Here is a 26241-nt window from a genome sequence, read left to right on the forward strand (position 1 = left end):
GAGAATAGAAGGTCTATACAAAATATTCTTCATGGGTCACTTTCATCAAGTACAAGAAGCACATGCAGGTGTCTGCACTTGTATGCATATCCTCGCAAGTCAGAGAATGACATGTGGCCTTATCTCCCATTGTGAGACAACAGTTATTTCAAGGACTCAACATTAATCCCATAACATATCCTTTATTGAAGTCTATAAAAGGCAGACTCTACCCAACAAAAAAAGACGACAAAATTATTACAAGAAAACAAGAATAACTCTGAAGCAAAACTTTGCAGAAATCATTGGACGATTCATTTAAGATTTCATTGTTTATCCTTTGCTAAGCAAAGTCATCTTGTATTTGAGCTTTATTTTTTATCCACTCATTGAGTGTTATTGAATACTTGTATTCATTCAAACTACTGTTTGTGAAAGCCAGGAGTGGCTTGGTGTTAAACAATACTTGGGTTTTCTTAGATTCAAGGAGAGTCCAAGACATTGCCAGAAGTGGTATTAAGAATACTTGTATTGCCATGAGTGATAAGACAAAACACTTGTTTTGTAATCAAGTTTAAATTAATGGAACCCTTTACTATTATGTAAAGAAGAACTAGACATAGCTCAATTTGAGTGAACCAGTATAAACCAAGTGTTTTTTACTTCTCCCCTTAATGGTTTATTAAGCATTCTCTTAGCACTTTCTATCATTATTTTCATACCAAGTATTTGCTTGAAAAAATGTTTTAAAAACATTATCTTACTCATTCACTGGACGATGAAACTTGGTTTTATCAAAACCTTTTTTCTTATTAGTGGACTACTTACCATATATATACATATCTGTCTATATTTGTGATAAAAAAAAATTTAAAAAGTTATTATCTTTGATTAACACACTATTCAACCCCCCCTTTTAATATGATTGTTGTTATTTCAGAGTCGACGATAGCAGGGCTCAACAATGAATTTACAAAACTTTTTCCCCAACGCGTCTCTTTATCTTTGCTTATGTAAAAGACTTTGTGGCTTTACCAAAATGTACTTGTGTTGTTGGCATTAGCCACCACTGGTGTGGGGGAGGCGGTGTGTGACGATGATGTGTTGTGTTTGTTTTTGTTTTTCTCGTTGTATATAGTGAAACATATTCAATCATTGTATCCAGATGTAACTAGATCTTGAGATTTTGACAAGGAAATGCATAACTTAGTGAAGCAATTATTGATTGATTCGTTTATTTAGAATTTAACTTGTTGAATCTATAATGTACAAAAGTACTTTAATAAATGTAAAACTATATATAATATGGATTGGAACAAGTTGCTCTAAATTAAGAAACAAAAGTGTTTGAAACTAAAATAAACAATATTAGTTTTAAAAATAAATAAAGTGTACTAAGGAGTAGTTGTGTATTGTTTACCATCAAAGCTAGTAAGAAAACATTGAAAATTGTGTTATGAAATGTTAAGCGAGATTAGTTGTGTTAGAACCAAAGACATTGGATGATGTCTGACCCCTAAAAAATCTCATTGTTTTGATGATAACAAATGTATTAAAATCTTGATGGACTAGTGTATTTCATTGAGTTACACATGAACTACATAGTCCAAACTTCATTTGATATTGAAATCCTATCCTTAGTCTTATATGTTAACTAGAACTTGTTTTTATAAAAGAACCAAACAATGTCCAAAGAGTAGTAACTAAACACACGCCCAAACAATTGTGAAGATCAACATATCATATCTTGTGCTCGTTTAAACTTCCAAAATGGAGATAAATAACTCAAACAAATGTTTATATCAAAAGTTAGTTATTGTCCAATCATTTTGTTAGACTTTTGGCAAGTGTACTAATTGTCGTCGTAGGTTGAAAATTTGTAAAAAGAGTTTGTCTCCATAGGGACTTGAATTTACTTAATTCATTCGGATAAAGGTTATCAGTTCAATAGTTATGTACAAGTTTAGTCAAAATATCATGGGTTTGTCTAACTAATGAAAGATAATTTAAATTAAAGAAATAACAAAAATTGATGGAAATGACAAAGATAACAAAATTTCGTGCATCGAAAATACGTAAAGTTACGAAAATAATATGTCATACCTTAATTTTGTCCGGGGACTATTGTTCATTTATCTTTTGATCCTTGCTAGTCGACTTACGGTGTTAAACGCCAGTTACAGTGTGAAACAAATGATTGTTCAATGTTTTGATCAAGAATGCCAAAGATACCAAAAAGGATGGGCAAAAGGGTCTTTTAATTAATTTCCTGGACCCTAGCTCGCCTAGGCTAGCCTCTGGCTTGCCTGGGCCCTCAAATTACTTCAACCTAAAGGAACCAGCTCGCCTAGGCGAGCCAGTTACTTCAGGAGTAAGTCTTGGCTCGCCTGGGCGAGCTGCTATGGTCCCAAGTCCCTTTTTTTCTATAAATAGGTGTGAAGGGGAGTTGGGGAAGGGGTTTAAGCATTCAGCATTGAGAGAAATAAGGGAGAAGAAGAAGAAAGAAGAGAAAACGAAGCCGAGGCACTACCGAATTGTGATTGTGATCAATCTCTACATCGTTCTTTGTTCGGTGTTCTTCGTGCGACCATCAGTTAGTTTTGTTTTTAAGATTTGAATGTGGCCTATGCACCCTTAGGGTCCCCTTTGTTGTTTTGTGCATATTCATCTCCTCTTTCTATCATCGGTAATCTCTTTTTCTTTTGTAAAGTTTAATCTTAACCGATCATTAATGTCGTAAAGTTATCTTTTAAAGTCATTGAGAGTTAATAAAACCAACACATAACTGATTTTCTCTCCATCAAAGTCACTTGAGATCGTTCAAGATCCAATGCCTTAGTGACCCTCTTTTGTTCTTATTAACTAAAAGTGAACCGTTCAAAAGCATAAGAACAATTTGACACACAAGCTTTCAGACTTTAAAGAATTACGTAGGTTTGAATTCCTCATCACACCTGAGGATATGTAGGAGCAAGGGCAACACCCTTGTCGACCCCAAAAAAATAAAAAAAAATATAAAAAGGGAAAAACAAATAATTCTGAAGTCACATTATGCGCACTCGATTAAAGGTTGTTGTCCCTTGTGACGGACGCGTGGGGTGCGAATACCTTCCCCTTGCGTAAACAACTCTCGAACCCTTATTTTCAAAATTTGCAGACCTCTTTTTGGTTTTTTTGACATTTTCCCTCAAATAAACATTGGTGGCGACTCTGCTCGTTTTCTCCCTTGGAGACAAATGTTTTGGCCTATCTATTTGGCCTTCACCATCCCGTCGTGAGGTAGGTTGTGACACAATAAAAATGATGTTAATTAATTCAAAAAAACGTAGGATTGGATTTCATCGTTCATACCCACAGTATTCTAATAAGATTAACATATATGAATCATTTTGTAACATTACTGATGCACACATTAAGTTACCCCAAGTCGATCCCTTGCACTTGGGACCTAAGAATATTTATTAAATATTGATCCCTCACATATGAAGTAAATACCCCAACATTACAATCATAATCTCGTACTTTTTACAATCAAAATGTTATGCTCTATTCCTAGCAACATAACATAAAGAGTCACTTCATTCAGTTCAAATTTTAAGAGTACTTCCTAGTCAAACTTAAAATCCAACTTCATGAAACTAGTGATCAAATAGAATCAAACATTGCGAATAGAATGAAATCACCAATAATGAGTAGAAAAGATTTATACATATATAATATCAAAAGGGATACATAAGGGTACAAAGATTACATCTAATCCTTAAGAAAAACTAACCGATCATTACGTAGAGCACAAAACTAACAAGAGAAATGATGAATGATGTGATCCACGGTCATAACTCTACAATGTTCAGACTCCACTTTCCACTTTCTTCTTCCTCTTCTTCTTCTTCTTTTTCTTTTTCTTCGTCTTCTTTTTCTTCTTCTTCTTCTTCTTCTTCTTCCTTAGTTTCTCCTGCTACTAGATTCCTTTTTCTTCAACATATGCATGGCTATTTATAGAAAATAACCAAGGGGTGCAGGCAAATTCGCCCAAGCTCGCCTAGGCAAATGTGTTACTTATGGCTGAAGCAAGCTGAGTAGCCTAAGCGAGCTGGTTGCTAGCCTAGATTTAAGAGAAGTTCATAAGAAAATTATTACAAAAAAAAGATAAGTGCTAACGTTTTAATCCAAAAAATAACTAAAATATGACACTTATCCCATTTTACAATACATGTTTACTCTTTACAAGGTTGATTTCATGCTTAAAAAGTTTAATTACTTTATTCACTCTCTTTTCAATTTTTTTTAGCGTTTGGATTTCAAGTGTGCACCAAGGAGAGACAAAAAAAAAAGCATATTTTCTACCAGGCTAAAGTCGTATAGTAGTGGCGACAAAGATATTCATTTTTCAGAAAGGACTATATCGTTATCCCTTTTCTCTCTCCACTCCAAGCTACCACGTAGCAACTTTTCCAGGTATGAGATAACATAAAACTTTTGGAGATGACTCTAATCCTACAACAAATAATATATTAAGCCTATAAAGGAGTATCAAGCATTGCCTTCAATATAACACTAATTTTTGAGATTTTGAAGTGCCACAAAAATTTGTGCTTAAGTGAGCTACTCTTTGCTTAGCAGAGTTCATATGTAATTTGTGCTTAAGAGTATATCCTTTCTTTAAGAGTTAAATCTTTGTATTCATTCATACTGTTGTTTTGAAAGCTAGGAGTGACTTAGTGATAGAAAAGTACTTGGTGTTTATTAATCTTAGAGGAAGATTAAGGGTGTTCCAGAAGTGGCCTAGAAAATACTTGTTGTAGCTAGAAGTGACAAGGTAGAATAATTGCTTTGTAATCAATTTGATTAGTGGAACCCTTCAAAGTTTTTGAAGGAGAACTGGACATAGCTCAAGAGGTTGTGTGAACTAGTATAAAACAAGTGTTTATACTCTAACTTTGAAGATTTAACTTGCTTTTTTTGTGGGTTCATTTTAAGACACCTTGGATACTCAAGGTCTTTGCTAAAAACTACTTGTGAAATCTGATTTGAACTTTGTATGATCTTTTAGAAACCTTTTTTTAAATCTTTGTGAAATCTATTTTAAGGAAGTCACCATCTTTGCTAGAAGTTTTTAAAGATTACATATACACATTATTTAACCCCCTTCTGGTGTGTTTTATTTATTTTAGGTTGGGGAATTTTCATTTCACACGGAAGCTAACAAAAAATTGAAAAAGAAGTTTTCTCTTCTCAAATGCTTCTTCTCTCAACGGTTTGTTCACACATGCAAGGCTTGACACCACCTCTTTACAAAATGCTTTAAAGTGTCCACATTCAATGGTTTATTAACTCATGCAACTACCACATTGTTCTTATAATCATATCTTTCTAACATGCTAAAATGGTTTTGGTGCATTCAATGAAGTTTCAAGTTAATTTTAATTTTTATCATCACCAATTTATTTATGCAATCATGGTTATGGTTCTATGTTGGATGGTTATGTTTCCAGGCTGAATTGAGTTGTCAGTGCTATTTTTTAGGAAGCTTTTTCGTACATTTGAATAGGGATAAGATCATTGGTTGGGAGATTTGTTTGATAATATCTATCACTAGCAATTTGTTTCTTATGTATTTTGGGTATTTGTTATGGCTTTGGGCAGGGTACTCAGTGATAAATCCATAAATGTCTTATAACCATTTTTGGTGTGTGCGTGTTGGAAGGCTACATAGATGCTCTCTTTTGTAATTGCTTGGCTATTCCTAATACTTATCTTATATATGAAGGTATCTATCTTAGCTATTGTAAAGTGGGTTTAGAGCATTGCATACAATTTCTACTCAATTTTAATGTTAGCAACACAAATGTGTTCATCAATATTTATGTTATCCAATCTCTTTTTTTTATAACAACTTTCTTGAGAATATTTATCGTAAATTTATAAACAATGATAAAATAGAAGGCATTGTGGCTTTTGGTGGTAGAACATTCTTGAAATTTACCTTATCTTTCTTATTTGATTCAGATTCATTAATATTTGTATCCTCCATCAAGCATATGTTGGCTTCTTCATCATCTTCATCAGACAAGGTGTCATCCAAATCTTCTTAGCTACTTATAAAACCTTTTATTTTATTTGGTCTTGAAGTACTTCTTCTTGTCCTGACCTTTCTCCAGTTCTGGACATTCAAATTTGAAGTGTCCAGGCTTTTTGCATCCGTAGCAAATTATGGAGCTCTTTTCTTTATCTTTTTTTTCTTTAGGCATTCTTCTTGAGCAGTTTTTTCACTTGGAGCTACCTTTGTTTCACCATATTTTGCGGCTTTTCGTGAAATAAAGGTGAACTCATCTTCCTCAAATTCATCAGATGAATCATCAGCTTTAAGATCTTTGGACAAACTTCTCGATACTTGTTCTCTAGACGATAGCGCCTTCTTGTTCTTTTGGCTACTGAGAGCTAAAGACTTTTCTCTTTTGGTTCCTTTGTCCTGCTGAAGTTCTTGTTCATGAACCTTAAGGGTACCAACTAGTTCCTCAAGGGACATAGAATCAATATTCTTTAAGGCTCTTGGTGTTGTTACCTGTGGTCTTCACTTCCTGGACAGACTTCTCAAAATTTTGTCAATATTATCATGATTATCATTAGTTCTACCTAAGGATCTTAGTTCATTGAGAAAGGTTTGGAAGCATCCAAACATACATTGTATGTCTTTGCCTTCTTCAATAGAGAAAGTTTCATACTTACGAGTGAGGAGACTGAGTTTATTCCTCTTTACCTGTGATGTTCCTTCGTGATGAGGACATGACCAAGAGCAAGGGCAAGGATCCACTTGAAGGACTTGGAGGACCTATGACAAGGGCTAGAGCAAGGAAAGCCAAGGAAGCTCTTCAACAAGTGTTGTCCATACTATTTGAATACAAGCCCAAGTTTCAAGGAGAAAAGTCCAAGGTTGTGAGTTGTATCATGGCCCAAATGGAGGAGGACTAAATGACACCACTTTGTCTCAATTTTAGAGTGTTTAGTTTGTCTAAATACTGGCCCAATCCTTGTAAAGTTGGCTGACCAAAAATATGTTTTGGGTTAATCAACTAAAGGGGCATTAGTAGGTTTAGTTCAAGTTGTAATAAGGGCCCAATTGGCAACCTAGGCATCAGCCTTTTGGGAGACCAAATGGTGGCTGACTTGTTGGCTGTTGGGGGTGACTTTTGGTTGCCACAATTTCAGTTACACTCAGCCATTAAGTTTTTTTTTTAATTCCCAAGGTTAATGGCATTAAGTTATTTTAATTCTAGGTTAGTGGGTCATTACTAAAATCTGTTGTAAAGCTTCTATATAAGCTGAACCATTTTATCAATAAACACAAGTTGAGTTTTATTCAGAAAATTAGAGTTTATCTCTTTTATCTTAGTGAGAGTGATTCTCCTAAATTCTTGAGTGATTCAAGAACACCCTGGCTGTATCAAAGGACTTTCACAACCTTTGTGTGTTGCCCTCGCCGGAAAGAGTTATTCTTTCATTCCTTTCATCTTCAACCTTGTTCTTTCAAACCACAATTCCAGAAAATCCACTTCTGCCCAGAATTATCTCGCAGCCATAACTCCCGTTTTACGCACTCAAATTAAGTGATTCTTGAGCCTAAATTGAATTTCAAGATGAGACCTTTCACCTCGTTTTGGAATCACCTCATTTGGAGCCCTGTAGCTTGAGTTTTTGCCCTTTCTATATTTCTGTCCAGCCACCACTTAACCTACGTTTTCTCATCTCATTATTCCATTTTATGCCAAGAACCACCTTATTAAGACCCACGAAATTAACCACCTTATTCGTCATCCTTTCCGTAATCAATTTCCGCATTTTCCATCAAGGTTTAATCCTAGACGATCCTAAGTCAGTCCTTGTGCCATGAGGGTTCATATCATTTGGTAATCAGAGCTCCGGTTCTAGGATCAACACTTCCGTTGCTGGAAATATTGGGTAACATCCTTCTTTATTCTCTTTGCCATTTATATTACCTTCTTATTCATATATTTTTTTATGCTGAACCATTGCAAAAGTTAAGCCTTTTGATCTCTTTGTTATATATATAAAAAAAAGAAGCAGAATTTCGTATAAGCAAAATTAAAAAAAAAAATTGGGATGAATGGTTCATGCTTGAAGAACTTTAACAAAAAATCTCTTTAAGGTAATATATTGGTTGCATGAAGGATTGTTACTTGAATTCCTAAATTCTGAATTTTATTTCCTTCATTTATGCCTAAAAACATTGTTAGCCTTTTTCTTGGTTAACCTTTTCCTTGTCTCTCTAGCCTTACCTTACACATATTGGTGAATTGTTCTTTGTTTTGGCCATAATCTCTTGAATTGCCTAAGAACTCAAGGGGAATTAGAGTGGTAAAAGGCAAGAGTGTTTCATTAGAGAAAAGCCATAATTGTGTGATACACTTGAGTGGGTGAGGTATTCAAACAACAACTATAATTGTCTTGTTACGTTTGATTTGTTTGTTTGAGATGTCAGGTACTAATCCTAATGATGGAGTGGGGCTTTCGCAATTCCAAATGCAAGCTTTGATGCAACATTTGGAGAGGTTAATGAAACAACGAGATGATGCGCTCCATGAGAGGTTGGATCAAATGGAGAATAGAGATCATAATGAAGAAGAAAGGAGGAGAAGAGGGAATGATGGTGTTCCTAGACAAAACCGAATTGATGGTATTAAACTCAACATTCCTCCATTTAAAGGAAAGAATGATCCGGAGGCCTACTTGGAGTGGGAGATGAAAATAGAGCATATTTTCTCATGCAACAACTATGAGGAGGACCAAAAGGTGAAGCTTGCCACCACGGAGTTTTCCGACTATGCTCTTGTGTGGTGGAACAAGCTACAAAAGGAGAGAGCAAGAAATGAAGAGCCAATGGTTGATACATGGACGGAGATAAAAAAGATCATGAGGAAGTGGTATGTGCCCGGCTAGTTACTCAAGGGACTTGAAAATTCAAGCTCCAAAAACTAACCCAAGGCAACAAGGGGGTTGAGGAGTATTTCAAGGAAATGGATGTGTTCATGATTCAAGCAAAGATTGAAGAAGATGAGGAGGTAACTATGGCTCGATTTCTTAATGGTTTGACTAATGATATCCGTGATATTGTTGAGCTGCAGGAGTTTGTTGAAATGGATGATTTGCTTCACAAAGCAATCCAAGTAGAGCAACAATTAAAAAGGAAGGGAGTGGCTAAGAGGAGTTTTACCAACTTTGGTTCTTCTAGTTGGAAAGACAAAGGTAAAAAAGATGGGGCTGCTACTTCTAGTAGTTCCACACCTATCCCATCAAAAACTCGCTCAAAGTCCCAAGAGGAACCCTCTAAAAGGAGTAGAGATGTGAAGTGTTTCAAGTGCCAAGGCCTAGGACACTATGCTTATGAGTGCCCTAACAAAAGGTCCATGGTTCTTAGAGATGGAGAATATATAAGTGAATCTGATGTTGAAGAGGAAGAGGAGAGTGAGTATGTAGAGGAAGAGGAGACTCCGGAGGGAGATTTGTTGATGATTAGGCGATTACTTGGTGGTCAATTGAAGCATGAGGAGGAGAGCCAAAGAGAAAACATCTTTCACACTAGATGTTTAATCAATGGCAAGGTGTGCATGGTGATCATTGATGGAGGTAGTTGCACCAATGTGGCTAGTGCTAGATTAGTGTCAAAGCTAAATTTAGCTACTAAACCACATCCTAGGCCATACAAACTTCAATGGCTTAGTAAGGATGGGGAGGTGCAAGTGAGGCAGCAAGTTGAAGTGGACGTTTCCATTGGGAAATACAATGATAAGGTACTTTGTGATGTTGTTCCTATGGAGGCTAGTCACTTACTTTTGGGGAGACCATGGCAATTTGATAAAAGAGCCAATCATGACGGTTACACTAACAAGATCTCTTTCATGCACCAAGACAAAAAGATTGTGCTCAAGCCATTGAGTCCACAAGAAGTGTGTGAGGATCAAAAGAAAATGAGAGAAAAACTTCTTCAAGAGAAAATAGAAAAAGAAAAAGTGAGCAAAACACTTGAGAGTGAGAAAAAGAGGGGAACACTTGAGAGGAAAAAGAGTGAACAAAAGAAGAGTGAAACACTTGAAGTGAGGGAGAGCTATTTAGCCACAAAAAGTGAGGTTAAGAGGTTGTTTCGTGCTAAACAGTCACTATATATCTTGTTTTGCAAAAATCAGATTTTGACCACTAACACTTTTGATGATTTTCAAGTTCCTTCTAGTGTTAAAACTCTTTTGCAGGATTTTCAAGACATGTTTCCACCAAATGTGCCAAGTGGACTACCACCTTTGAGGGGAATTGAGCATCAAATTGATCTCATTCCGGGAGCTTCTTTGCCCAATAGGCCAGCCTATAGAAGTAATCCTCAAGAAACCAAAGAGATTCAAAGACAAGTGGATGAACTCATTAGCAAAGGTTGGGTAAGAGATAGTATGAGTCCTTGTGTTGTCCCAGTGATTTTGGTCCCTAAAAAGGATGGGACATGGTGCATGTGTTCCGATTGTAGAGCCCTTAATAACATCACCATTAAATATAGGCATCCTATACCTAGGCTTGATGAATTGCATGGTGCATGTTACTTCTCTAAAATCGATTTAAAAAGTGGATACAATCAAATTAGGATTAGAGAAGGGGATGAATGGAAAACTACTTTTAAAACAAAATATGGTTTGTATGAATGGTTGGTTATGCCTTTTGGCCTAACTAACGCTCCTAGCACTTTCATGAAACTAATGAACCATATCTTGAGAGAGTTCATAGGAAAGTTCGTTGTGGTGTACTTTGATGATATTCTTATCTATAGCACTTCACTTGATTTGCATATTGATCATTTAAAATCTGTCTTGACTGTGCTTAGAGAAGAACAATTGTATGTCAATCTTGAAAAATGCATCTTTTGTACTAACCATGTTGTGTTTCTTGGTTTTGTTGTGAGTTCAAAAGGAGTGCAAGTTGATGAGGAGAAGGTTAGGGCTATTCAAGAATGGCCTACACCTAAGTCCGTGACCGAGGTGAGGAGTTTTCATGGCTTAGCAAGTTTTTATAGACGATTTGTGAAGGATTTTAGCACATTGGCAGCACCTCTCAATGAAGTGCTCAAGAAAAATGTTGGTTTCAAATGGGGAGAGAAACAAGAAGAAGCTTTCAATGTTCTTAAGCAAAAGCTAACTAATGCCCCCATACTTGCGTTGCCAAACTTTCAAAAATCTTTTGAAATTGAGTGTGATGCTTCAAATGTTGGGATTGGGGCTGTGTTGATGCAAGAAGGCCATCCAATTGCTTATTTTAGTGAAAAGTTAAGTGGTCCTACCCTTAACTATTCAACTTATGATAAGGAGTTGTATGCCTTAGTACGGACTTTGAAAACATGGCAACACTACCTTTATCCCAAGGAATTTGTCATTCATAGTGACCATGAGTCCCTCAAATATATCAAGGGGCAAGGCAAGCTTAACAAAAGGCATGCGAAGTGGGTGGAATTCCTAGAGCAATTCCCTTATGTTATCAAACATAAAAAGGGAAAAGGTAATATTGTAGCCGATGCTCTTTCGCGGCGTCATGCCTTACTTTCTATGCTTGAAACAAAATTGATTGGTCTTAAATGTTTGAAAAGCATGTATGAAAATGATGAAACTTTTGAAGAAATTTTTAAAAATTGTGAAATTTTTTCAGAAAATGGTTTCTTTAGACATGAAGGCTTTCTTTTCAAAGAAAACAAATTGTATGTGCCTAAATGTTTTACTAGAAATTTGCTTGTTTGTGAAACACATGAAGGAGGTTTAATGGGGCATTTTGGGGTCCAAAAGACTCTAGAAACATTACAAGAACATTTTTATTGGCCTCATATGAAAAAGGATGTGCAGAAATTTTGTGAACATTGTATTGTATGTAAAAGGGCAAAGTCTAAGGTAAAGCCTCATGGATTGTATACTCCATTGCCAATTCCGGAGTATCCTTGGATTGATTTATCCATGGATTTTATTTTGGGGCTGCCAAAAACAAGCAATGGTAGAGATTCCATTTTTGTGGTTGTTGATAGGTTTTCTAAAATGGCTCATTTTATTCCATGTAAAAAAGTTGATGATGCTTCCCATGTGGCTGATTTGTTTTTCAAGGAGATTGTGAGACTCCATGGTTTGCCAAGGAGCATTGTTAGTGATAGGGACTCTAAGTTCCTAAGCCATTTTTGGAGGACTTTGTGGAGCAAGTTGGGCACTAAATTGTTATTTTCAACCACTTGTCACCCACAAACCGATGGGCAAATGGAAGTTGTTAACAGGACTTTGGGAACTTTGCTTAGGACAGTTTTGAGGAAGAACTTAAAAACTTGGGAAGCTTGTTTACCCCATGTTGAATTTGCTTACAATAGAGCTGTTCATAGCACCACTAATTGTTCTCCTTTTGAAGTTGTTTATGGTTTTAACCCACTAACTCCTCTTGATCTTTTGCCTATGCCTAATGTTTCTGTTTTTAAGCATAAAGAAGGTCAAGCAAAGGCGGACTATGTGAAGAAGCTTCATGAGAGAGTCAAAGATCAAATTGAGAGGAAAAATAAAAGCTATGCTAAACAAGCCAACAAAGGGAGAAAGAAGGTTGTCTTCGAACCCGGAGATTGGGTTTGGGTGCACATGAGAAAAGAAAGGTTTCCGGAACAAAGGAAATCAAAGCTTCAACCAAGGGGAGATGGACCATTTCAAGTGCTTGAAAGAATCAATGACAATGCTTACAAAGTTGAGCTGCCCGGTGAGTATAATGTTAGTTCCACCTTCAATGTCTCTGATTTATCTCTTTTTGATGCAGATGGAGAATCCGATTTGAGGACAAATCCTTCTCAAGAGGGAGAGAATGATGAGCACATGACCAAGAGCAGGGGCAAGGATCCACTTGAAGGACTTGGAGGACCTATGACAAGGGCTAGAGCAAGGAAAGCCAAGGAAGCTCTTCAACAAGTGTTGTCCATACTATTTGAATACAAGCCCAAGTTTCAAGGAGAAAAGTCCAAGGTTGTGAGTTGTATCATGGCCCAAATGGAGGAGGACTAAATGGCACCACTTTGTCTCAATTTTAGAGTGTTTAGTTTGTCTAAATAATGGCCCAATCCTTGTAAAGTTGGTTGACCAAAAATATGTTTTGGGTTAATCAACTAAAAGGGCTTTAGTAGGTTTAGTTCAAGTTGTAATAAGGGCCCAATTGGCAACCTAGGCATTAGCCTTTTGGGAGACCAAATGGTGACTGACTTGTTGGCTGTTGGGGGTGACTTTTGGTTGCCACAATTTCAGTTACACTCAGCCATTAAGTTTTTTTTTTCAATTCCCAAGGTTAATGGCATTAAGTTATTTTAATTCTAGGTTAGTGGGTCATTACTAAAATCTGCTGTAAAGCTTCTATATAAGCTGAACCATTTTATCAATAAACACAAGTTGAGTTTTATTCAAAAAATTAGAGTTTATTTCTTTTATCTTAGTGAGAGTGATTCTCCTAAATTCTTGAGTGATTCAAGAACACCCTGGCTGTATCAAAGGACTTTCACAACCTTTGTGTGTTGCCCTCGCCCGAAAGAGTGATTCTTTCCTTCCTTTCATCTTCAACCTTGTTCTTTCAAACCACAATTCCAGAAAATCCACTTCTGCCCAGAATTATCTCGTGGCCATAACTCCCGTTTTACGCACTCAAATTAAGTGATTCTTGAGCCTAAATTGAATTTCAAGACGAGACCTTTTACCTCGTTTTGGAATCACCTCATTTGGAGCCCTGTAGCTTGAGTTTTTGCCATTTCTATATTTCTGTCCAGCCACCACTTAACCTACGTTTTCTCATCTCATTATTCCATTTTATGCCAAGAACCACCTTATTAAGACCCACGAAATTAACCACCTTATTCGTCATCCTTTCCATAATCAATTTCCGCATTTTCCATCAAGGTTTAATCCTAGACGATCCTAAGTCAGCCCTTGTGCCATGAGGGTTCATATCATATGTTATAGCCAAGGTGTCCCACATTTGTTTGACACTTTTGAAGCTACGTACCTTGGTATATTCTTCTTTGAGCAAGGCACACAACATCACATTTTGAGCATAGGAGTTGATCAGGAATCTGAGTTTTTGCTCCTCCGTCCATTGGCCTCTAGGAATCTCATTCACTTGACCATCATATGGAATATAATCTCCATTTTTCGTCACATCCCATAGATCTATATGAATAGATTCAAAGTGAGTTATCATACGCTCTGTCCAGTAATTATATTTTATGCCTCTAAACATTGGTGGTTTGTTGGTGGAGAATCCTTCTTCCCTAACTTTGATATCCTGGATCTTTTTCTTAGTATTGTCAGATACTCAACCCTTAAGGCCAAGCTCTGATACCAACTGAAATAATAATAATCACACTAAAAGAGGAGTTGAATTACATATTTATCAAAGATATACAAAAACTTTCACAACTTTTAATGCAAATATACATACATATATATATATATGTGTGTGTGTGTGTGTGTGTGTGTGTGTGTGTGTGTGTGTGTGTGTGTGTGTGTGTGTAGAAGAATGGTGGGTTGTCCCCTGAAGAGAAAAATAGGTTTCAATAAAGACAAACTTGATCGTCCAGGGACTTGATAAGAAAAAGTCTTTTTAAAACAGTTGTTTAAATAAACACTTGGTATAAAAGAAGTGATAGATAGTATAAATAGAATGCTTAATAAACCATAAAGGAGAGAAGTAGAAACACTTGGTTTATACTGATTCACTCAACCTAAGCTACATTCAATTCTCCTTTACTCAATAATAAAGGGTTCCACCATTCAAAACTTGATTAAAAAAAAAGTATTCTTACCTTTCACTCTTGGCTTTACACATATTCTTAATACCACTTTTGACACTTTCTTAGACTCTCTCTCAATCAAAGAAACCCAAGTATTGTTGAACACTAAGCCACTCCTCCTGGCTTTCACAACCAATAGTTTGAATGAATACAAGTGTTCAACAACAATCAAAAGTGGATAAAAAATAAAGCTCAAATACAAAATGACTTTGCTTAACAAAGAATAAACAAATGAAAACTTTGTATTAGTCATCCAGTAATTTCAGTAGAGTTTCGCTTCAAATAAGCTCTTGCTTTTCTGTTAGTTTTTCTCTCTCTTGCTTTTTGGGTGGAGACTATTTTTATAGACTTCAGTGGGGGATCTGTTATGGGATCAACATCGATTCCTTGAAAATAACATTGTCTCACAGTGGAAGATAAGGCTGTGTGGCATACTCTAATTTGCAAGGAATTGCACGATAGTACATACAACACCATGAGTTCCTTATCCTTAGCAAAAACAACCTTTAGACAATATTCAATGAGTACCTTCTATTTTCTTCTATTATGTCATTTCCTTAAATTCAAATGTTAGAAATTCAAAATAAAGAGAGGCAAAATGAATTTGTATAAGATGGAACTCATGTACTTCCCTTTTTCGGTTATCATAAACGTTTTGCCCAATGCTGATTATTCCAAAAGGCGTGTAAGTTGCTTACTTGCTTGATGAGTGGAATAACTAAAAACATGGTGTATAACACTAATTGTCATAGAGACTGGGTGCCTTTTAATTTTAGCGCTTTAGATGTTGGATAGATAGTAAACAGAGCAATCTTTCTTGGATGATACAAAGTATTGTTAAGTCCTTTATATTTGAACATGTCCACTTGACAAAAACTCATTAGAGAATCAATAATTTATATTCATTGTTATTCATCCAAATCCAAAATAGATGAGAAGAGTAGTCATCCATACCTAACAAATCAGACTATAATATTGGAACCGAAAAAAGATCATGTTGTGTTTTCACAACCCATGAGTTCTAAGGAATCAAATTTGTGGTATAATGCTATGAAAGATGAGATTGATTCTATGATGTCTAACTCAGTTTGGGATCTTGTTGAGTTGCCTAATGGTGTAAAATCCATTGGATGTAGATGGGTATTTAAACAAAGAAAGACTCACAAGGCAACATTAAGAGACATAAGGCAAGACTTGTTGCCAAAGGGTTCACTCAAAGAGAAGGAAATGATTATAGAGAAACATTATTTCACATGCCTAAGAAAGATTCTCTTTGAGTAGTTATGGCATTAGTAGCTCATTTTTACTTTGAGTTACATCAAATGGATGTGAAAACGACATTCCTCAATGGTGATCTTGAAGAAAAAGTTTACATGAAACAACTTAAAGGATTCTTCTCTAGTAATGGTGAACACTTAGTCTACAAGCTTAATAAATCCATATATGGATTGAAACAAGCTTCTCGCCAATGGTATTTAAAATTTGATGAGGTTATCTCTTCATTCATTTTTGAAGAGAACGTCATGGATCAATGTATATACCAAAAGGTCAATGGGAGTAAGTTTTGTTTTCTTGTTTTATATGTGGATGATATTTTGCTTGTGGCTAATGATAAGGGTATGTTATATAAGGTGAAAAAGTTCCTCTCAAAGAACTTTGATATGAAGGATATGAGTGAGACATCTTATGTCATAAGCATTAAGATCCATAGAGAAAGATCTTGAGGCATTTTGGGTTTGTCTCAATAGACCTATATCAACAAAGTTTTAGAGATATTTAACATAAAGATTGTTCACCGAGTGTAGCTCCTATTGTGAAGGGTGATAGACTTGAATTGGGTCAATGCCCAAAAAATGACCTTGAGTGGGAACACATGAAAAATATTCCATATGCTTCAACTGTTGGAAGCCTTATGTATGCTCAAGTTTGCACTAGACCTAACATTGTATGTGTTGTTACTTGTTGCAGTTTTGGGAAGATATTAGAGTGATCTAGGTGTTGACCACTAGAAAGTTGCAAAAAAGGTAATGAGATATCTTCAAGGAACAAAGTACTACATGTTCATGTACAAACGAACTGATGATTTGGAAGTGATTGGCTACTCTGATTCAGACTATGTTGGTTGTATTGCTACCAGGAAATCCACTTTTGGTTATGTTTCTAAGCTAGTTGATGTTATTGTATCTTGTGTGAATCATGCATTTTTTCACTGGTAATCGATTACCAGACATTGTAATCGATTATTAGAAGTAAAATTATTTTAAAAAAAAAATTTCAAAAAGTTTGAAATTTGAAATTTGAAAATTTCAGAAAAGCTTTTTGAAAAAACACATCTCTTCAAACCATTTTGAAAAGGCACAATGAGCCTATATATATGTGTGTCTGACTTTGAAAAGCAAGAGAGAGATTTTTCTAAGAGAACTTAATTGCCAAATGTTCTCTAAAGAACTATTGGCCAAACACTTGCAAATCTATTGAGAATTCTTCTAAGAACTTCAATTTGTATCATCTACTCTAAAGGAGAGAAATCTTTTTGCTCATCTCATAAACTCAATTGTAATCAAGAGATTGTTTGTCTCTTGGATTGTGAGAATCTTGAACACAAGGGTGAGGGATCTCAAGGTATGTTCAAAGTCTGTAAATGATTTACAGAGATAGTGGAAAATCTCAAGTGAGTTGCTTGAGGATTGGACGTAGGTACGGGAAGTGGCCGAACCAGTATAAATTGAGTTTGCATTTCTCTCTTCCCTATCTTGATTACTTTATCTTGCATATTTTATTTATCTTGCACACTTGAAGTATTTTGTTATATAACTTTCATCTTCATCTTCAATATTTTTAACATATAGATTTAAAAGGGGATTTAGAAGTCAATTAAACGAGAAATTTTTTAACTTAATTCACCCCCCTCTTAAGTTATTGAGGCCACTTGTCCAACAAGTGGTATCAAAGCAGGATTCTTGTCTAAAGTTTAAAAACTTCAAGAATAATTATGGTGTCATATAACTTTCCATTTATTGAGGAAAATTCTATTAATAGGCCTTTTATTTTCAATGGTGAGGGTTATCACTATTGGAAAACCCGTATGCAGATATTTATAGAAGCCATAGATTTAAACATATGGGAAGCCATTGAAATTGGTCCCTAATGGTCCCTTCATTCCTACAATGATAGTGGAAAATGCAACTATAGGAAAAACTTAGAGAACAATGGGATGAAGATGAAAGAAGAAGGGTTCAATATAATTTAAAAGCCAAGAATATAATTACTTCTGCATTAGGCATGGATGAGTATTTCAGAGTTTCAAATTGTAAAAATGCAAAAGAAATGTGGGATACATTACAAGTTACACATGAAGGCACAACTGATGTTAAGAGATCTAGAATAAATACTCTCACACATGAATATGAACTATTTAGAATAAATCAATATGAGATCATACAAGATATGCAAAAGAGATTTACACAAATAGTTAATCATCTTGCATCATTAGGAAAAATATTTCCTAATGAAGATCTCATTAACAAAGTGTTGAGATGTTTAAGCAGGCAGTGGCAACCAAAAGTAACTACAATTACAGAATCAGGAGATCTCACCAACATGTCTCTTGCAACTCTTTTTGGGAAGCTTCAAGAACACAAAATGGAACTTATGAGACTAAACCAACATGAAGAAAATGACAAGAAAAAGAAAGGAATTGCACTTAAAGCCTCAACTTCTATTCAAGAAGAAGGTGACAAAGTGGACTTGAATGAAATAGAATAAGATGATGATTTCAGATTCTTTGTGAAGAAATTAAATAAATTTCTGAGAAACAAAGGAAATCAAAGGAGATCAAACTTCAATCCAAAGAAGAAAGGAGAAGATTCCTCATTAGTTCCAAAATGCTATGAATGCAATCATCCTGAACACTTGAGATTTGATTGTCCTATCTTTAAAAGAAGAATGAAAAAATTCGACAAGAAAAATTTCAAAGATAAGAAAGAAAAGAAAGCATACATCACTTGGGAAGATAATGACATGGATTCATCAAGTGATTCAGAAAATAAAATCATAAATCTGGGCCTCATGGCCAAAGACTATGAAAGCAAAAAAGAGGTAACATCTTCTAACTATGACTTTATTTATTTCTTTTGATGAACTTCAAAATGCATTTGATGACTTGCATAAAGAATCTGTCAAACTTGTCAAATTAGTTTCACATTCTAAGAAAACCATTTCAAGTTTAGAAAAGGAAATTTTGAAGTTGAATGTAGAGTTAGAAAATCTTAAATCTGAAGTTAAAACATTAAAATCAATAGATAAAGACTAATCTTCTACAAAATGCTTAATACAAGAAAACAATAAAGCATTTCATTCATGTGAATGTTGTGATAAATATAAAGAAGAAATTGTAGATTTAAAAATTGTTCTTGCCAAATTTACTCTCGGTAAAAATAATTTAGATATTATATTAGGCAAACAAAGATGTGTTTTTGATAAGGCTAGATTAGGATATAATCCTGAATATCAACAAAAGATGCATAAAAATTTCTTTGCTTCCACTCAAAAGACTAGTTCTCCCTTGTTAACATGCTTTTACTGTGGTAAGAAAGGTCATAGTGCATCTACATGTTATATTAGAAAGAATGATAGTAGCATTGGAAAAATGGTATGGGTTCCAAAAGGATTCATAGTCAAAACTAACATTCAAGGACCCAAGAAAATTTGGGTACCAAAATCAAAATATGATTATATGAATGAAGGACTCCTTAAAGTAAAGTTGGTACATTGATAGTGGTTGCTCTAAACACATGACGGGAGATGCATCAAAGTTTATTCATATTTCTCTTAAAAATAGTGGACATGTGACTTATGGAGACAACAACAAAGGTAAAATTCTTGGAGTTGAAAAATAGGTACAAATCCTTCTACCTCCATAGAAAATGTTTTACTTGTTAATGATCTTAAGCATAGTTTACCAAGTATTCATCAATTATGTGATAAAGACTTTTTGGTATCATTTGATTCTAATAATTGTCTTTGATGAGACTAACTCTTTTTAAGCCAAGAAATGATACTTTGAATGGTATGGCATGCTCTGCTCTATTATTTCATTATAAATTGCTGAATATTTTTCTTCTCTCTGCTCATGATTTGTTTTTGATGTTGACAAAGGGGGAGAAATAGATAAAAGATAAGATAGTAAGGGGATTATCTATTTTTTTATGAGACAATTTTTTTATATGAAATCTTCGATTGTTTCATATAAGCAATCATTGCAAAATCAAGGGGGAGTGAACGACACAAATATATATTCTTTTTACTCCTAACCTACAGATGGTTGTCATCATCAAAAAGGGGGAGAATGTAAATCATGCAGGTTTTGATGATGCCAAAAAGAATTTACTTTGATAATGGTTGCCATCATAAAAAAGGGGGAGAATGAGAATAATACAGGTTTTTTATGATGCCAAAGTATAATCAAACAAGATTACTTCAAGAAATATTCAAGGTTAAGCAAACAGAGATTGCTTCAAGATTAAATCAATACTAATAAAACAGATCAAGAAGAAAGTAGAATACTTTTAACATTTTCTGAAAAGACATTTTTTTAGAAAATGTTAAAAAATATTCTAAAACCTTTTTATAACCAATTTAAAAACTATTGTGAGGCCAAACCTTTGCAATCACTAAGAGACTCTTTTAACAAAGATAGACTAAGACTTAGCTTTCTTCTTGATCTTTGTTTTCTTGGTCTTGATTTAATCTTGAAGCAATCTCTATTTGCTTAACCGTGAATGTTTCTTGAAGAAATATTGTTTGATTATACTTTGGCATCATAAAATCCTGCATTATTCACATTCTCCCTCTTTTTGATGATGACAACCATTATTTAGTAAATTCTTTTTGGCATCATCAAAACCTGCATGATTTACATTCTCCTCCTTTTTGATGATGACAATCATTATCAAGTAAATTCTTTTTGACATCATCAAAACCTGCATGATTCACATTCTCCCCCTTTTTGATGATGATAACCATCTCAAGTGGGTTGCTTGAAGACTGGACGTTGGCACGGGAAGTGGCCGAACCAGTATAAATTGAGTTTGCATTTCTATCTTCCCTTATCTCAGTTATTTTATTGTAGTTTACTTTGTCTTGCGCATTTAAAAGAATATTATTAAATTGATTGCTTCTTCTTCTTTTGCATTCTAAGTCTATCATTTAAAAGGGGGTTAAAGTTTGTTAGTGAGAAAATTTTGACACTTAATTCACCCCCCCTCTTAAGTTATTGAGACCACTTGTCCAACATCTTGGAAAAGTGCAAAGCAATCCTTGACTGCTACTTCCACTATGGAGGTTGAGTTTGTTTCTTGTTTTGAGGCTACCTCAAATGGTGTATACTTGAAGAGTTTTATATTCGGGCTTAGAGTTTTGATCCCTCACACCAATGATAGGAAAATATTCATAAATTCATCATTGTTTTATAAAAAACAACAAAGAAAAAATATATAGTAAGTACATATCATGATTAATATAATAGCAAAATTATAACCAATGTTAATTACCTAAAGAAGAGTGGCATATCTACCAATTTTCCTTGTGGATTCAACACCTATTATGGAACACATGTTTTGGAATGTTCAAGGCCTTTTGGAGTATCCAATTTGGAATTCAAGGGTACGAATTTTGGATTGCTCGTTCCAGATTTGTTTGCAACCCATTGAACCTAAACCACCCTTAAGTTGCATAGTTGGGGAAGGGAAGGGGCAACAAATTAGGGGAAGAGGGATTCCATAGAATAAAAAAAAGGGAACACTTACCTTCACTATCGTTCCCGTTCCTTCTTCACATCGTCGTCATTCCTCAAGCTTCGCCTCCACCTTCGCTTGAATTATTGGAGGAATGTTGGGGTATAGGTGAATGGGTCAAGGTGTTGGGGCACAAGGATTTATGGTGAATGGGTCAGTGTAAGGTTAGGATGCAAAGAAGGCTAGCGAACAGGGGTAGGTGCGACATAAGAAGGGGGAGGGTTCGGGGTTTCTTGCGGCGATGCAAAGGAGGATAGAGAGTGGGTTGGGGTGCGGAGTCTTTGCCTCTAAAGGGCAATTTTGTCCTACCAAATTATTTCGGGGGGTGCAATAAGCAAATAGGAACTGCAGGAAGTAAAAGCCTGTGGTTTGAGGTCACGTTTGGCAGAAATAAAGTGGGTTAGACACAGTGAGTCAATCATTCGATTTCATGAATGAAGGACACGTAACCCTTCCCTTCCCTTCCTTACCACTTCCCATCTTCGCACACAACACAGCCATCCCTTTCTCTCCCTTCTTTTGCTCTCTGCCCTAACCAGCCTCACCAGATCTTTTACCTCCATTTCCAGTAAGCTTCTCTTTTCCCCCCTTTTCTGCCAATTATATTACGCAAAACTTTATCCTTATCTTCGCTCACATTTATTTATTTACTTTTTTTTTTATTTCTTCTTCATAAATAAACATAACAAGTTGGCTTCGTATGACACATGGTTCACTCGATTAATAACAAACGATTTTATTAGCTTTGTGTAATTTACTATTGCAAGCTCTGTCATTTTTTCATGTTATTGTGTCTGATAGCACGACCGTTTCTTCTTCTTCGAATCTTGCGTTTTGGATTTTATCTTTCTTTCTGGCTTTTCGAGTTTTTGTTTCGGTTTTTTGTGACATAATTTGGAATTTTGAGCTTGAAGTGAAAATAATGGTATTTATGCTGTGTGTTGAGTTGAACTTAGATTTCAAATTGGGGAATTGTGATGGGAAAGGAACCAAATTCAACTTTATATTGTTAGGGATTTGATCTGCATAGTGATTGTTTCTTGATTCAGCTTCTTGCCGATCTTTAATATGCTCTCTTCAATTTATAATGGACCTATATTCTTGTATGTTAGATATTAGTGGAAATTACTTTAAGGCAGATAGGTTCTGTTGGTTTTTTCGTTGTAGACCATTTAGTGGACGTCACGAGTAAGACGAGACAAGTTATTGTAAAACATGATGTAGACTTGGGAATATTTTTTCTTTTGTAGATAGAGGCATATGCTTGTTTGACTAATGGAAATGGGTTTGTAATAGTTTAATCTTTGAGAACTTACTCTTTTTAAAGCCTTGTTAAAAGGACTTAGGTATCTTCTAAGTTCTAACCAAGGCTAAAGAATATGTAAGCAGTTTGCTTATTCTGATTCTATTTTTTTTATACTTAAATTGCTGTCGATTATTTGTCTACACCTGAATTTAAGTTCCTCTACGTGAGTGGAGTCTCTTTCATGGTATTTTTGTAGTTATTATTATTTGTTTAGGGATTGTTTGAGGGGAGGGGAGGGGAGGTAGCCCTTTCCGTGTTTGGTTCATGAGGGGAGGAGAGGGATTTTAAAAATTAATTTACTTTTGTATCCTTATAATTTTAAATTTCAAGACATAAGATATTTTAGTTACTTGAAAAGTTTTAAATCCCCTCTCCCTCCCCTTCAAAGTCCAAATCTGCCCAATATTGGAGGGGATAAAAAATTGAACAAGGAGGGATTTTGCTCCCCTCCCCTCTTCGAAATTGAAAAGATCAGTCTCAGTTAGTATGAATGCCTAAAGATAATTAATATGAATTGTTTTTGTTTGCTGCTCGAAGTACATTATTCACTTGGAGCTCTGCAAACACACACGAGTGTGCACACTTCCACACACAAAACAAATTAAAAGGGATTTAATTAGCCAGGAGTGTCCTAACCGAAATCTAGTTATTGGTCTTGAGATTGTTTACACCTTTTATCTTATGATAATAATTATAGATACCATTTATAAACTTTTCAAGTAGTTAATGGCTATGTTTTCCAGGCATTATTTGTATGGATACTTTGGGGGATGCCATGTAGAGAGGGCTGGGGGATATGTATTCTGTTGCAATGATTTGGATTGGCCTGAATTAGTTTTCTAATAATATGATATTTTCTACCACTAAGTATTCATTCTTTTCATACCAAAATAAACACATTTGCACTTATATGACTGTATCTTTAACAACACTTGTTCCATAATTCATATCCTAACTACAAATATGTATTTTCTTAATTCATAACAAGTTGGGAAAAATGTGAGTTCACTTCCTGTTCTCTCTAGTTGGAAATGGGGTTTTTCCATTATTGTGGTATACTCTGTTTTGGGAGAGTTCCTATTTTCTCTTGCATTGTATTCCATGTCTCTCTCAATGAATTTTTCTTTTATGTATTTGTTTTAAGAATAAAAACATTTCAAATTGTGGTACCAGTAGTTTGCATGGTTGTTCTTAAAAGTTGTATTAACACTATGAACTTTTGCAGGTGCATCACACCTTAGCTTCAAGCCATCACAAGTTGTAGATACAGTTAATACTCAATATGGAGCTGAGTACTATAAAAGATGCTTTTGACCGTGTTACTAAGAAGCAAAAGTTATCTTGTTCCAAGACTCAAGAAGCAATTGATCAGATCAGACAGGAAATTGAGAGTGTTTTAGACACACTGCAGTCAGCGAATAACACTGACCATGAACTTGATTATAAAACTGTCCTGAATGAGCTTAAGGCCAGTTTTCTTTTAATTGCTCCACTTAGTCAAATGGAAGGTACACAGAAGGAGCTAAATGTAGCACTCACCAAGTATGGGAAGCTTCTTGAGAAACATTTCAACCCTGATATATCCAAGGCTTACAGAAATATCGACATTGATAGACATACATTAAACCAAATAATTGCTAACCATTTTTATCACCAGGGCCTTTTTGAGATAGGGGACCATTTTATGAGTGTGGTTGGAGAGCCTGAATCCGCAGCCATTATGAAATTTCCGTTCGTGGAAATGTATCAAATACTTGAAGCCATGCAGAATCAGAACCTAGAGCCAGCCCTCAACTGGGCTTCCACTAATGGTGACAAACTTGCTCAAAGTGGATCTGATATTGTGTTGAAACTTCACTCAATGCAATTTGTGAAAGTACTTCAAAATGGAAGTAGAGAGGAAGCTCTTCATTATGCTCGAATGCACCTTTCTCCTTTTGCTACCAGTCACATGACCGATATTCAGAAACTTATGGGCTGTCTTCTATGGACGGGAAAGCTTGATCGTTCTCCTTACCATGCATTACTATCACCATCTAACTGGGATAAGTTGGCTGAGGAACTTAAAAGGCAGTTCTGCAATCTTTTGGGACAGTCGTATAATAGTCCATTGAGCGTGACTGTAGCAGCAGGGGTCCAGGTTTTGCCACCACTCCTCAAATTTATGAATGTCATGGCAGGGAAGAAGAATGAATGGCAGTCTATGAACCAGTTACCGGTGCCGGTTGAGTTGGACCGTGAGTTCCAGTTCCATTCTATTTTTGTTTGTCCTGTCTCCAAGGAACAAGCAACCGAGGATAACCCTCCGATGTTAATGTCCTGTGGCCATGTCCTCTGCAAGCAGTCTATCTTGAAGATGTCCAAGAATAGCACAAAAGTGTTTAAGTGCCCATATTGTCCCTTTGATATTGATGCAGCACAGTGCAAGCAGCTATATTTCTGATGTTGATGGATTTGTATGAAACTCCTGTATAAATTCAATCCTGTGTTAGCAATAGGTGTAACCACGTTTGCAAAGGCCCATGCCTTGTTGTGATCTCTGTGTATTTCATAAATTTGTTGTAAATAGAAATTCTTTTTAATCTGGATATGACTGGCAAGTCCTTCATTATTTGAATAAGTTTTGATACACTTAAAGCTGGTTTTTCCTCTCCCAATGCCCAATGGGTCAATGAATGGCTTGAACTATGACGATTCCTACTTCTATTGCAACGTGCTTCCTTTTTACCGTTTACATATGAAGTTATCAGCGTCATGATTAAAAACATGATTAATTCGAAACTCCTATGGGGTGCAAGAAGCAAAACGTATGGTGCAGAAAGAAAGCAAAGGCTAACTTTCAGTCCATAATGCCTTAGCCTAAAATTTTCTTTGCCTGCAATGGACTGACCTAAATGGATTCAGCAAAACCTATTTATCACCTTTGATAACACCACTTTTCTTGATGGTTGTGTTTAAAAAGGGATGTTCGCGATGCAGTTGGTCGATTTTTAGAAGAAAAGTCGTTTGAACCAGTGGTTTATTTGACAGTTTTTAATATTTACGTAATTATTATTGTGTTATATTGATATAAAAAATTAAATTTTATTTTTATCACTATTTAAAATATTTTAGTTGAAAAACAATACTTTTTCTACTATTTAACATAATTTCTTAATTATATTGACATGATCATTTTGTGACATAAAAGTAAATTGCATAATATCTGATATTTGGTACTATTCTAGTATTCTTTAACAATATTGATACACTCGTTTTGTAACATGTAAACGTAAATTATGCATATCAATTACAGAGCAAACAACACTACAAATTATTTTAAT

General features: G+C 35.2%; 1 protein-coding gene across 1 annotated transcript; it reads left to right on the forward strand.

Moving 5' to 3' along the window:
- The first annotated feature begins 22024 nt into the window (after window positions 1-22024).
- LOC114414714 (protein RMD5 homolog) lies at window positions 22025-25555 on the forward strand. Its single transcript, XM_028379089.1, has 2 exons — window positions 22025-22180; window positions 24144-25555. Exon 2 carries the CDS (start codon window positions 24201-24203, stop codon window positions 25359-25361), a length of 1161 nt encoding a protein of 386 aa, XP_028234890.1. The 5' UTR covers window positions 22025-22180; window positions 24144-24200; the 3' UTR covers window positions 25362-25555.
- Window positions 25556-26241: the final 686 nt, after the last annotated feature.

Source organism: Glycine soja, chromosome 1 (assembly GCF_004193775.1).
Source record: "Glycine soja cultivar W05 chromosome 1, ASM419377v2, whole genome shotgun sequence".
Classification (NCBI taxonomy): domain Eukaryota; kingdom Viridiplantae; phylum Streptophyta; class Magnoliopsida; order Fabales; family Fabaceae; genus Glycine; species Glycine soja.

Coding starts and splice junctions, on each gene's coding strand:
- LOC114414714 (XM_028379089.1), top strand. CDS start 24,201: ATGGAGCTGAGTACTATAAAAGATGCTTTTGACCGTGTTACTAAGAAG.